The sequence below is a fragment of the Gadus chalcogrammus genome, chromosome 8, assembly GCF_026213295.1.
Source record: "Gadus chalcogrammus isolate NIFS_2021 chromosome 8, NIFS_Gcha_1.0, whole genome shotgun sequence".
Classification (NCBI taxonomy): Eukaryota; Metazoa; Chordata; class Actinopteri; order Gadiformes; family Gadidae; genus Gadus; species Gadus chalcogrammus.
Window position 1 is genome coordinate 9766103 of NC_079419.1, and position 13388 is coordinate 9779490.

General features: G+C 51.1%; 1 protein-coding gene across 1 annotated transcript in view; it reads right to left on the bottom strand.

Annotated features, from left to right (window-relative positions):
• LOC130387250 (piezo-type mechanosensitive ion channel component 2) overlaps positions 1 to 13388 on the bottom strand; it is an 82427-nt gene that overhangs the window by 13088 nt on the left and 55951 nt on the right. The window contains exons 24-38 of the mRNA XM_056596269.1: positions 13109 to 13274; positions 10474 to 10717; positions 9767 to 9887; positions 8788 to 8944; positions 7878 to 7967; positions 7059 to 7177; positions 6488 to 6556; positions 4984 to 5087; positions 4645 to 4743; positions 3844 to 3964; positions 3666 to 3743; positions 3200 to 3366; positions 2646 to 2836; positions 1813 to 1983; positions 321 to 1565 (exon numbers count right to left, since the gene is read on the bottom strand). Coding sequence (XP_056452244.1) covers positions 321 to 1565; positions 1813 to 1983; positions 2646 to 2836; positions 3200 to 3366; positions 3666 to 3743; positions 3844 to 3964; positions 4645 to 4743; positions 4984 to 5087; positions 6488 to 6556; positions 7059 to 7177; positions 7878 to 7967; positions 8788 to 8944; positions 9767 to 9887; positions 10474 to 10717; positions 13109 to 13274 — 3142 coding nt within the window. The remainder of the gene's footprint in view (positions 1 to 320; positions 1566 to 1812; positions 1984 to 2645; positions 2837 to 3199; positions 3367 to 3665; positions 3744 to 3843; positions 3965 to 4644; positions 4744 to 4983; positions 5088 to 6487; positions 6557 to 7058; positions 7178 to 7877; positions 7968 to 8787; positions 8945 to 9766; positions 9888 to 10473; positions 10718 to 13108; positions 13275 to 13388) is intronic.

Here is a 13388-nt window from a genome sequence, read left to right on the forward strand (position 1 = left end):
TGAAGACACATTTTCAACAAAGGTGATGGCAGCAGTAAATACATGTACATAGGCTTCTGCAGGTTTCAATTAAATGTCCCTTTCTCATACAAATTCGATCAAGATGGATAACTAGTTGCATTGTGTTGACCCATCTCATGCTCGCAGTCAGCAGGCCATTAGTGTCATTAATACTAATGGCCTAATGGCCTTATGGCCTTTGATTAATACTAAGCACTTTGAGATTCTTGAATATAAAGTGCATTATAAATAAAATGTATTATTATTATTATTATTATTATTATTATTGTTAATAGTGGCGTTGTTGCACCGGTACTCACTTGCTGAGCAGCAGCTCGCTGGCGGTCAGCTCGGTCATCATGGAGGGCTGCGCCAGGTCGGAGCGGGTGCTGCCCTCCGACCGGCTGTCTGAGGTCATCGCCATCCTCCTGCGGTCCATGTCGCTGTCGTCGTCGCTGACCTCCAGGCGGTCGAAGCTCACCACCTTGCTGTAACTCGGCGGCACCTCTGCGTCGGACGTCTTGGAGGCGTCCGTGTCGGGGGTGTAGAGCAGCGCAGACCGGCCCCGGCGCCGGGAGGACTCGCGCGAACCGGCCTCCCCGCCCTCGCTATCTGTGGTGTAGTCCGGATCCTGGATCCCGGCCGGCCCCGCCCCCGCCCCCTCCTCCGTCTCCGTCCCCGTCATGGAGGGGCCTTCTCCTGGGCCAAAGGAATCCCAGGAGACCCCTTGTCTGCACTGGTCCTCCTGGCCTTCCTCCTCGTCATCCTTCTGCCAAGCAGGGTTGTCCACTCCCCAGGGCCCGGCTTCCGTCTCCTGGGACCCGTCCAGTACCTGAGTCCAGTCCGGCCCCTCCGACCCTTCAGGGTCCTGGGACCCCTCAGAATCCCCGCACTCCGCCTGCTCCTGGGACCCCTCTGGCTGTGGGGACCCCTCTAGCTCCAAGGACCCCTCTGGCTGTGGGGACCCCTCTAGCTCCAAGGACCCCTCTGGCTGTGGGGACCCCTCTAGCTCCAAGGACCCCTCTGGCTGTTGGGACCCCTCTAGCTGTGGGGACCCCTCTAGCTGTGGGGACCCGTCTAGCTGTGGGGACCCCTCTAGCTCCAAGGACCCCTCTGGCTGTTGGGACCCCTCTGGCTGTTGGGACCCCTCTGGCTGTTGGGACCCCTCTAGCTGTGGGGACCCCTCTAGCTGTGGGGACCCCTCTAGCTCAAAGGACCCCTCTGGCTGTGGGGACCCCTCTAACTCCAAGGACCCCTCTGGCTGTTGGGACCCCTCTAGCTCCATGGACCCCTCTGGCTGTGGGGACCCCTCTGGCTGTGGGGACCCTTCCGGCTCGAGGGACCCCTCATAATCCTGGCAGCCCTCTGGCCCTTGTGACCCCCCTGGCTCCACAGACCCCTCTTGCTCCTGGGAGCCCCCCGGATCCAGAGAGCCCTCCGGCTCCTGGCAGCCCCTTGGCTCCGCCTGGCGCCCGTCTTCTCCCAGGTCGTGTTCGTCCTCCACCTCCTCTATGGTGTCCGTGGTCCCCTGCCGGGAGTACAGTGTGATACACTGGGTGGCCTCGCTGCCGTGGGAGGTGGGGGGGGGACGGGACGGGGACGGGGGGGGGACAACAGGTTACTTTACAACCGGCCACGCCCGCTCACACCCCCAGAACGCCACACAGAACAGAGAGTATGACACCAGTCCTCGTTAAAAGGTGCCCCCCGCCGTGAAGACCACATGAGACACATCAACGTGACGACGTGCCTCATGTCATGCAGTATGATGGTGAGTATGTGGTGAGATGGGGAGGGGGGGGGGGGGGTAACCTGGACACGAGGCTGCTCCCGCTGTCGGCCGAGGAGTTGGAGGCGTCCATGCCGTAGATCTTGCGCAGCTTGGGCCGCGCCCGCTCGCTGGTTTTGGGGATGCACTCGGGCATGCCGTCCAGGTCGTCCAGGGTGGACTGGCGTGACAGCATGGTGGCCTCCGTGTACCCGCTGGTGTGGACAGACAGACGGCGCCGGAGGGGATGGCGAGCCGCCATGTTAGCTCCGGGGGGCTAACATGTCATACAATAGACAGTATATTGTATGACATGTTAGCTCCGGGGGGCTAACATGTCATACAATAGACAGTATATTGTATGCGTACGACGCGGCGGTGAAATCATGAGGGCCCCCCCCCCCCCAGTCGCGATACACAACACACAAACACACACAGACACACACACACACACAACACACAAACGGAGCCACGGGAACGGCACGGTCGCTGGTTGCGAATGGCGCAAAGTCCATTGAGTGGCGGTTGAGTCCTGTGTAGCTGGGCTGATTGAGCACCTCATGCGTCATTCTCCAGTGGAGAATCCTCGTGGCATCGATACAAGCACATGCCTCTCTGAAACATCAACATGCCGACTGATTGAACTTGGAGGGCACAAATCCGTTTGTGAATGCAGACTCCACGTTTTTGTTTGCATCTATGTACTTTACTTTACTAATGCCAATATGACTAGATATCGAAGGAGGTAAAAAGTAATTAAAACGTGTGTGTTAGTGTGGGTGGACGAATGGATGGATGGATGGATGGCTAGAGGGAAGTATGCATGCATGTATATGTTCTGCATAGGCTGAGCCGGGGCGCTGGCCCCCCCCCCTACCTGGAGATGCTGTCCCGGGAGGCCATGGAGTCCCCGCTCCCCATGGGGAAGCGCCCCTGCCTCCGTCTGGGGACCCTCTGGGAGCCCGAGTCGTCCTCGCTGAGCAGGTCCATGCTGGACTGCCGGGACATGTTGAGCCTCATGGCCTTCTGGTAGTACACGTGGATGTGGTCCCTGGATGGCACGTTGCCCTGGAGGAGACCAGATAGATACACAAGAACTTTATTCCATCCATGAGAGTTAACATGAGACATTCACTTTAGAAAGATGCAATAATAAAATAAAGTGTGTCCAGCAATACATACATACAATAAAATTAAAAAAAATCACAGTGATTACAATGTCATGCCATAAGGGCATAAATGTACACACCCAGGGGTTGCACAACAAATGAGGCCAAGAGGTCCTTCACTACAGGAATAAATACTAAATTACACATGTACAGTTGAAAGTGCACATTATTACATTGAAGTATTGCAGTATTTAGGTGAAGTGATTTTTGACAGCACAATATTTCTTAAACAGTTGTGTTAGAGCCTTATGGCAGAGCGTACCTTCTTGACCTCGCGTGTGAGCATGCAGCGCTCGATGCGCAGCACGCTGGAGATGTCGATGTGCTCCTGGCACATCTCATTCATCCACTTGGTGAAACTGTCCACCGTGGTCTGGCACAGCACCAGCAAGAACTTGATGATGTTGTACATGCGCTTGATGACGTTGTCTGTGGGAAAGGGGTCATGGTAGGCCTTTATGTTTGCACGCACGCTTTACATGGTTTTTAAAAAGGCGAGTTTAGACTAGAGTCCTAAATGTGACGTTTGATGTGACTACATATTGTATTTTTTGGATTCCCTGACACATCAGAGACATAAAACCTCAAAATGGACATTCCTGGCATGAAATGAAGCTCGCGTGTTGGCTTAACCCCATGAGGTTTTGTTTGGTTTTCAGACTCAAGTGAATAGACAGATGTTATTGTCCCCGTGGCTACAGTTGTCATGGCAAAGGGAAACAACAAACCTGGGCCTTCAGACTTTTTGCTGTCCTCGTCTTCCCCTACACCCTCCGGCAGGTCTCCTACCTCTATAGTCACATGACCTTTAAACATACACACAGAACACGGCACGTACGTGTTAGTCAACGCGGAGTCCACCGCTGCCAAATAATCCATCAACTTTGTTTTGGTTCTGGAACCTACTCTCTTTCTTGCTTTTTCTGCTTCGCACTCCCTTGGTGTACTTCTTCCAGAACTTGCGCCTCTCTTTGGCCTTCTCCCTGAGAGCCGTCTTGGGGTCTGTGATCCAGGCGTGGTAGAGGAACTGGTGGGAGACAGCAGAACCACTTAACCATTTGTTTGTACAGCAAACTGTAAAACAATGACTCAAAAAGGGGAGCGAAGGCAAAACCGACGACGGTAATCATGCACGCAAACACAGCATCGTCTCAGGCAACATCGGTGCTTGTCATTGTCTTTCTCTTGAGTTGTATATTTATTTTAATAAAGAAGGGATCTTGACACAAAAGAGGATCAGGAAAAAAAGACGCGTACAGGGATCTAGTTCATGCAGACTTTAATCTGATCACTCAGGCATTTCTACATGCTTCAAAAGTTGCACTGTCCCTTTCCATTCCATGTTAACTTGTCTTAATGTCTTTTCCCTTTCGGGGCTCTCCGAAAAAGTTAAAACCCAGAGTACAACACGGACACACCGGGTGATCTAAGCACCATGGAAGCCAGCCATTGTAGAAGCCGAAAATGCATTTCGAGGTGCGCTAATGTGGGGTTCTTTGGATGAGGCGCCTGCCCAACGGATCCTGCCTGGCTGTTCTTGTGCCTGTGCCCCTGACGTTAGGTGAAATACGCCTCACGGAGCTTCGAGACAAGGAGACCAAACACATGGGATGGAGAGGCAGCCTACGATGCATTGCACATTATCAAGCTGGCAGGACTTCACAGCAACACAACAGCACAGCGCTCAGGAATCTCTTGCTTAAATACCTTGCCTGCCTTCATTACATACTGCAGTACAGTTTTGGGCAGTTTGATAATAGACTTTGGCAATGCCAGCAAAGCAGAGGCAAAGCTTCCGATAGCACGCTACAGAGAGAAGGATCAAACAGAAGGAGGTTAGTAGAAAATCATTGTTAATGTTAAAGACAGTGAGTTAGTGAGCGAGTACAATTCAACTGTGCACACTAGACCATGTGTTTGTCAAGCCTTTATCGAATGAATGTGTCAGGTTGCTAGTCATTGCGTAGTCTTGAAACGTGTATGAAGCCTATAGGGTTAACCGAACACTTGATAAGGGGTCGGACGTCCGGGTTCCTGGAAGCTCACCTGAAACGCTGACTTTTTAGGAAGGTCCTCCTCGGTTTTGTCCTCCTCTTCCTCCTCTTCCTCACTGTCAGTTTCAAACAAGTAATAATCTCCACTTCTCACCACTGAGGAGCAAGGGGCAAAGCACAGTTAAACACAGCCAAGGCAAGAGGAAACCTAAGTTCACACTATGAGCAGCATAACAACGTTCCTCCATACATACATTTGAAAACCAAAGACATGACGAATGGCTCCCCTTTCGTTCATGGACGTGTGTGACGACCGATCCAACAAAATCCAACATTCAAGGCCTGATTCTTAACGCCACAACCTTAACACAGCCTTGCATCCTCTGACAGGTGACACACACCAAACCCGACCCCCGCCGGCCGGTACCCGATGGACACTGTTTCAAAACTCCCAAGCGTATGAGATGATGACGTTGGAGGAAGATGGACAGGGCCAAAGGAAGATAATCAACAGATCGTATGGGTTGATGATGGAACTCTAGGTTTTTTGCGAGCAGATACGCTACCAGCGCAACGAACACAACAAAAAGTGCAAACACTGGAGACGTTTTTTTTTTGGGGTTGTTAGTTTGGAGAGCACACAGCTCTTGGAGCGAGCCGAGTGGCTGAGCGGTTAGGGTGTAGCTCTTCAGGTGAGAGTTGTGTGACACCGTGCGTCCTTGAACAGAAAAGTCTGAATATACGGGGGGGGTGAGGGGGTGGAGGGGTGGGGGGGGGGGCAGGGGATGTGGGATGGGGGTATGCTGGGGAAATATATAAAGACGACAAGGTTGGCTTCCAAATGCCTTGGAGAGGGGAAATGATCACACTACTTGGTAAAAGAAATGAAATGCTACGTGAGAGTGCATTGAACTAGAATGTGCAGACATGGGTTCAAACCAACAGGCAATCAGCAAAGCGGGAGGCACACATGAAGAAAGATGGAGGATTTATTTTCGCTTCTTCTTTCGAACCATTGATTAAGGTTTGACTTTAATGGTTCGACATGTGCGCTGACACCTGTTGCGTGATCATGTCTACATGCAAAGGATGAGTCCGTCACCCTTTGTCTTGTGTTCAGAGAAAGGCTGGGGGATGCTTCATCTCTTTGCCACTAAAACGTGTTACAGCTGAGTGATTCCCTACTGTGGGATCCTAAGGAAAGGGAAGGCCAGTGTGTATACCAAAAGCCTCTGCAACAAGTCTCCCACACCTTAGGTCGTTTTCTTATTGGTTCCTGTCTGTTTACGGCCGCCATAGACCAACAGTGACACTGAAGTCCAGAGTTAACACCTTTTGACTGCGCTTCTTTGGTTTAATCCAATTACAATGAAGGCTGTTGAAGAAATGGGTCCCTAAACAGAGGCAGAGAAGGACCAAGGTCTGGGAGGAGCTTTTGGTATAGCAGAGGTTTCCTCAGAGCCCCGGGTCAGTGTGGGAATCCTCAAAGAGTTCTGATCAAGGACACAAGGGCCAATCAGAGTGGAAGAAAGGAGAGGGGGAAGGGGCCAACCTACTAGAAGCATGGTCTACCCACGGCCTCCACCACTGCTTTTTTTTGGTCTTGGCTTTCGTTCGCTCTGCTCCTAAAAATTCCACAAATAGATCAATGCAACATTTCATAGATAAATCACTCAAGACATTGTATTATCTTTTTTTTTCTCAAGACGTTGCTCTTTTTTAGATTCAAAGGCAGAGATTATAAAGTAAAAATAAAGAGCATGAATTGACCAAAAGGAGATGAATGTAACCTAAAAAGCCTAGATGTATTGATTAGAAGGAGCATAAATTGAACTTAAACAGCAAAAACTGATTGCGTTAAAAACAGCAAAATCTGAAAGTAAAAATCATGCTAGAAAATGAACCTCACATTTCTTTTTTTTTTACCACATTTACATTGTCTACACAGTAGAGCTTGGTTAGGGCTTCAACCTATAGAGGCCTTACAACACAACACGTGCCCTTACCTTTCTCCACCAAGAGCTTTCTCTGAAACCTGTAAAACCCCGCCCCTCTCTCCCATTTAGCTACACAACAGTGAACCGTGACGCGTCACTAGAGGGGCCGTGCCGGTGGCCTTTTCCGTACCGTCATCCTCTTCCTCGGGCGGCACCAGGCTCTGGCCCTCGCCAGACTCCTGGGTCATGCTCAGCATCTTCTCCTTGCCCCGCTTGAACTTCTGCTGTCTCATCTTGATGCGGTCCATCCTGATGGGAACAGGGGGTTAAAAGGTAGACTGGGTAGCCCCAGCCCGTTCTGCCGGCGATTTGAGTTCGCCCTGCATTTTAACGTGGCTCAAATGTGCTGCGCTATGTTTGTCTGGTGAGGTAAATGATCTATACATGTTGTTGCTGTTGGAGCTAATGCTCGGGAGTGGACAAAGACACCGCGCCCAAACGCTGACTTAATCAAAACAAATAGAGATCCGTATGGAAATTAGGATGGGGGCCCCATTATGTTACTGTGGAGTGGTCATTAGAGGGGCCAGTGGAGGTTAATGCAACCTGTGAGTCCTCCTTCCGAGGTAAGCGCAAGTGATAGAAGTACATTATCACATTAGAAGTACATTATCACATTAGAAGTACATCACGCAGTACAATCAGCTGGCTTCCCAGAAGAGCTTTAACCAGTCACCAGTTTTACTCCACGGATGCAATTTGAGGTTAACACACCTTGGTCATCTGGTTATGTTGTTGCTAGACTACGGTCCTTCATAAAGGTGAATAAAACCTAATTCAATCGAATAAATAGCAAACATCGACGACATATTCGAAACTGCCCGCTAGCATTTGAAGTGCAAAACAAACTCAACACAAGACCGGCGGGAGATGAGTCTTAAAGGGACGTGTTTGCTTCAAACTCTGCCGGTGTGAACGATGTGTTTGAGTGGTGCGGAGGTGTCCTCACTGTCTCTTCAGCTGCTCCATGGATCTGTGCTCCTCATCCAGCCTGGCCCTCACTGCCTTCACGATGGTGGCCTGGAACAGCTCCGCGCCCCTGGGACCCACAGAAAGTAAGCACAACGCACAACCGTTGGACCGCACCGGTCTCCAAATGCAGAGAACAAAGGAAGAAAAAGGAGGCATGCATGGTGAGGTTTGGCTCCGCTCCCACTGCTGTTAAAAGGGGATCAAACCCCTTAGAGGTGGTATACTATACCACCAGGTGTGGGTGTGATTAGCCATTACAAGCCGTTTGAAAATCTGCCTCTTCTGACATCACAAGTGGGCGTGTCCACCTAGGTGTATGATATCTAGGTGGACACGCCCATTTGTCACACTCACACCTGGTGGTATAAGGTGTCAGCCTTAACGCCGGCTTTAAAATAAACATTTTTCCTCACTGTCGGGCGGGGCTATAAACGCCCCTGCACAGGTGTGTCAAATCAACGCTTTATCAGCAGGGGAGTGGGTAACCACATCATCCGATAAGAGGGTACCAACACAATAGCATGGTTCTAACCTCATCGAATTCAGACCCATCTACAACTTTTTGCCCTGATGAAGGCCTACAATGGCCGAAACATGTTGGCAACTTTTTAAGAATTCCATTATGAATTAGCCTATTTATTTAAGCTTCTTTAACTTTAAGAAGAGTGCCTTGGTCAGCCTATCTTTTTAGAAACTATGTTTTTGTATACCAAAGAGCACCTTTGCACTAACTGATTCACTTCATCAAAACTACGCCGTAGCCCCTCCAACCTGTCGACCTTACCCATCTACAACTAGTGTTGGGGTTCTAGTGGCCGACATCACCAGGGGTGTGGCCTTCTGTGGTGACTGACACGGATCCCGCATGGGGGGGGGGGGGTGTCTACCTGGAGGCAAGGATCTGTGAGGCGCGTATGTCGGCCACCACGTGCAGGAAGTAGTAGCTCATGAAGACGCGGCGCTGCAGCAGCAGGAAGGCGAAGCAGATGCTGTCCCAGATGATGCCCGCCTCGTCCTTGGGGAGCTCGCATTGGTCCGCTATATCTGAAGGGGTGGGGTGGGGGGGGTGGGGGAGGTATACACAGTGTTAGAGTACCACCCGGATCAATAGGGATGTGAAAGTCAGGCAGGGCCTTGTTGCATTATGACACATGATCATACTTGGTGTACTCCAATACGGCACCAACACCACTGCTGACACCATGCAGATTGTCTCTGCTTCAAAGTGACCAGGGTCGAAGGGGTTGTTAGTAATAGTTTAGGTGTGTACCACGTTCCGAGCGTTGGCAAAGAAAACGCCCGCTCAGTACGTCCCACTGCGATGTTAAGAGGCTCTCCCTGACTTCTTCGGCCTGACGTCGGCTTCTTTCTGTTTTTATTGGAATCTGTGCATTGCCACGTGGCCCTTTCCAAACGATGCATTTACGGTGATATTGAACCGCCCTAAAACAGGAACAGCACCTGTGCCCTGGAGCAGTACGGCAAATTGATTTTTGCCGACGTTGAAATGGAAGAGTGAATCGACCTGGGAGGGAGCTAAAGTGATGAGGAACAACAACGCAGAGAGGACAACATATAGTGGGTTTGTGGAGCCTGTGCGGGGTTGGATTTCTTCCTTGTTAAATACCTGACTTTCTATGGTCGATACTATTTCATCAGGACCAACTACAAAGCTAATGTAGTTCTAGTTATTTTTCTTGCTGTGGGGGAATCAGATTGTTTTGTTGAATTGGGACCTCTCTGGAAGGTTTTTGTTCACCAAATCAAATCAGACAAGCTGGGAGCCCCGAACGAGAAGGCCCGGAGAGAGAGAGAGAGAGAGGTTGAACGCTCCAAGGCAAAGTGGGATGGAGTCGTGTGTCTTACCGATGTGATCCTGATTGATATCGTTTGATTTGTACTCCTTGATGGTGCAAGCAAGGCTCAGCAGCTGGATCAACCAGCAGTGCTTCACCAGCAGAGTGTGGATGTAACCACAGGCAAGGATCTAGAAGGACAACAGCAGGAGCCATACAATGTCACAAGCATCACATTCTGTGGACCCAGAAAAATAAATCTCAACGATTTTCTTTTTGTTCTTCCTGGCGACAACTTTTGACGATGAGCGGTAATAATTCCCATAGATCCCAATTGTAACGACGTCGATATCCATTTTGTAAAAAATCATTATACTGTGAATACAAGGGCTGCCATCGGCAGGTCCTATGCTCAATCACCAATGCGTTACCTCATTCGGCGATGGATAGTGACTTAACAGACATTTATTTTCATTAAAGTTGACATATTATACCACCAGGTGTGAGTGTGATTAGCTGTTAGAAAGTCGTCTAGAAAATCAGCCTCTTCTGACGTCACAAGTGGACGAGACCACCTAGATGTGTGCCGGATAGATTTTCAAAAACGGCTTGTAACGGCTAATCACACTCACACCTGGTGGTATATTATGTCACCTCTGAAATCTTTAATAAATTCATCTGAAAACATAAAATGCATTGTGACCTTGCATCACGCGAACAAACTTCGTAACGGAAAAAAACAAAGCGGTCTGAGGTGTGCCGACGTGGTGCACTCACCGACAGGATGTTCTTCATGGTGATGACGAAGACGTTGTAGGCGATGAGGAAGTCCCATAAGCGGAGGATCTTTTTGATTGGCTTGAGCAGCAGCTCCCCCCCAAAGAGCAGGAAGTAGAAGCAGGCCACCAGGTAGCCCATGCAGAAGACGCTGATGCGAGTGGTACCCGTGAAGAAGAGGATGGTGAGGACGAACCAGAACAAGTAGCTGAACATGGTCACCTTCAGCATGTCCAGGTATGACCTGGAGGCAGGAGAGGGGGGTCAGCCGGGGGTTGAGGGGTCACACGGTGGATGTTTAAGCCGTGACCTCGGCTGAAGACGTCCTGACGCTGAAGACAGCTGCCAGTAGCATTTAGCATGGGGAGAACCGACCTTGTGATGAACAAAATAAGTTCCATTTTGCTTAATAGATGCAGTGTTTGCAACCCGGATATTATGCAGGATATATATAACCGAAGATGTCATGTCAAGGTTTGAATTTCACAACCAATGTTTTTTTTCATTTTTTTTTTCAAAGGTGGCCTATTATACCACCAGGTGTTAGTGGGTTTAACCGTTACAAGCCGTTTTGAAAATCGGCCTCTTCTGACATCACAAGTGGGCGTGTCCACCTAGATGCGTGTTGGATAGATCTGTCTACCAGCCTACCCAGTGGACAGAAGCAAACGTTGCTCATCCATCGTCATACATCTAGAACCATGGGTCATACACGCCCACTTGTGATTTGTCAGAAGAGGCAGATTTTCAAAAACGGCTCGTAACGGCTAAACCCACCAACACCTGGTGGTATAATACGTCCCCTTTAAACTTTCACAGGGTTGCAAACACCATCCGTCTGCCTGACCGGGTTCCTCCAGCAGATACATTCACTGCACCTCCGACCGGCTGGCTGCATGCACAGTGCCTACGCAGCGTGTCTACACAGGGCTTCTACGGTACTTTGCCGCGCGGCTCATCCGCCCATCCATCATGGTGACTGAATTAGACGCAGGCTTGACTGACGCGCGGGGCAGCAACGTCTGAAACGTGATCCCTGTCGCTCAAAGCCCAGGTACTCCTCAGAACGGTAGGCCCCCCCCCCCCCCCCCCCCATACGAACGCATCAATGGGTACGAACCCCCGTTTGCTTCACATAAGCCGACTTAAGTTATGGCTCGTGTTTCGCCCTCATGTGAGAACAGCAGCATCATTAACAGAGGCAGCAGCAGTAGCTCAGAGCGGCCATTAGCACACAGGGCGCAGGGAGAAAGGTAGGATAGGAAGTAGCATGCGCTAATAACCCTGCGGTTTGCCGGCGTAAAAAAAGGTTGGAAGGCTAAGGCTGTTCAGGAGGAGGAGGAGGAGGAGGAGGAAGAGGGGGGGGGGGGGGGGGGCTCTGATGATGAAGTGTGTTAGGACAGGACGGCGGTGTACGTTGTGATGGGCCGGAATAGCTGAGTGAGTGTCCTTCTTCATCAGCAAGGGGGCTGGGGGGGGGCGGGGGATCAGGGCACTGGGTGAATACCTCTTCCCTACTTGAAAGCTATTTATTGAGTTAGAGTACAGGGCAAAAGCGTCTGAGTCGCCGAGTGACGGACAGAGTGTTTTTGGTGGATTATGGATTTATCTCTCAACTGCGCCCCCCCCCCCCCCCCCCCCCCCCATCCCTTGCTTCTTCCTCCCTGTGAGTCCGTAATTTGATCCTGGAGGGGAAACAAGTGAAATAAGTGCAGTGCTGGACGGGCACTGCGGGCGGCTCGGGCCAGAGCGGCGATCTCTTTCTCTGGACTCGCTGGGGGCAGGGGGGGGGGGGGGGGCTGTGTTGATGTACACAGAGTGCGTTAATAAAAGACTTGCCCACTCTGCACATCAAAAACAGTGGGATGATGAGAAGAGCACAAACGAATCAATGCCTGCAGGTCAGCGGTGCTTCGCTGGCCGTTCCGTTGCCCTGAGCCCAGAGATTATCGCTGCTTCCCTTCCTATGCCCACTTCTTCTTTCTCCTAATGAAGAGGGAGGTTCAAACTGTACGGTGTATAAATCCTAACACGTTCTTCACCAACCAGGCCAGCCCATAATCCGTTCAACGGTGGTGGGAGAGCCAAACGAGAGCCACCGCCATTTTACGTTTGACGCTATTTCACCAAAGGGTGCGTGTTTTTATTTTTTTACGGAAACACTCCTGGGTTTGCGTACTACCGTCTCTAGAGTTACACAGGAAACGGCTTCCTCTAGCAGGAACGTCAGAGTACATCGGTAAGTCAGGCGCTGCACACTTTAGCCGTTGGGTGGAGGACCTAATCCTTTGGTTCTAAGGAGCAAATAAAAGGGCAGGAGAGTGAGGAATCATTCATCCGCTCTAAGGCATGTGTCCGCCCCCCCCCCTCCAAGGCTCAACGTAACCCTGCCCTGGCGTTAGGCGAGCGCATGTGAGCCTGAAGGAAGGTGGAGGGTGTCTACCTACTACTACTCCTCCTCTTCGTCCCCTATGGAACATGTGTCTTCAATGAGCCCCCTCCATTGCATTCGGTCCCTGGTAGCATGTTGGGCCTCTCCCCATGTTCCAGCTCTTTGGTCACAGAGTGCGCCAGGTGGTCTTTGGCCTCCCAGGTTTCCTTTAGCCTGGTGGTGTGCATCTTAAGGCGCGTGTACCTGCAGTGGATGAAGTCGGGGACGGGGTTGTGCACGCTGAAGGTGGCGGCGTCCAGGTCCCGGCAGATCTCCACGTTGTCCCCGGCCATGAGACGCACGGCCGCCTTGTTCTCGTCGTCAAATACCTGCCTCTGGAGGGAGGCGCACAGCAGCAGCATGAAGTCATCTGGGAGGAGGAGGAGGAGGAGGAGGAGGAGGTGGTGGAGGAGGAGGAGGAGGGGAGGAGGAGGAGGAGGAGAGGAGTTGGAGAGGCAAGGTGAGGAGAGGAGGAGGGGAGAGG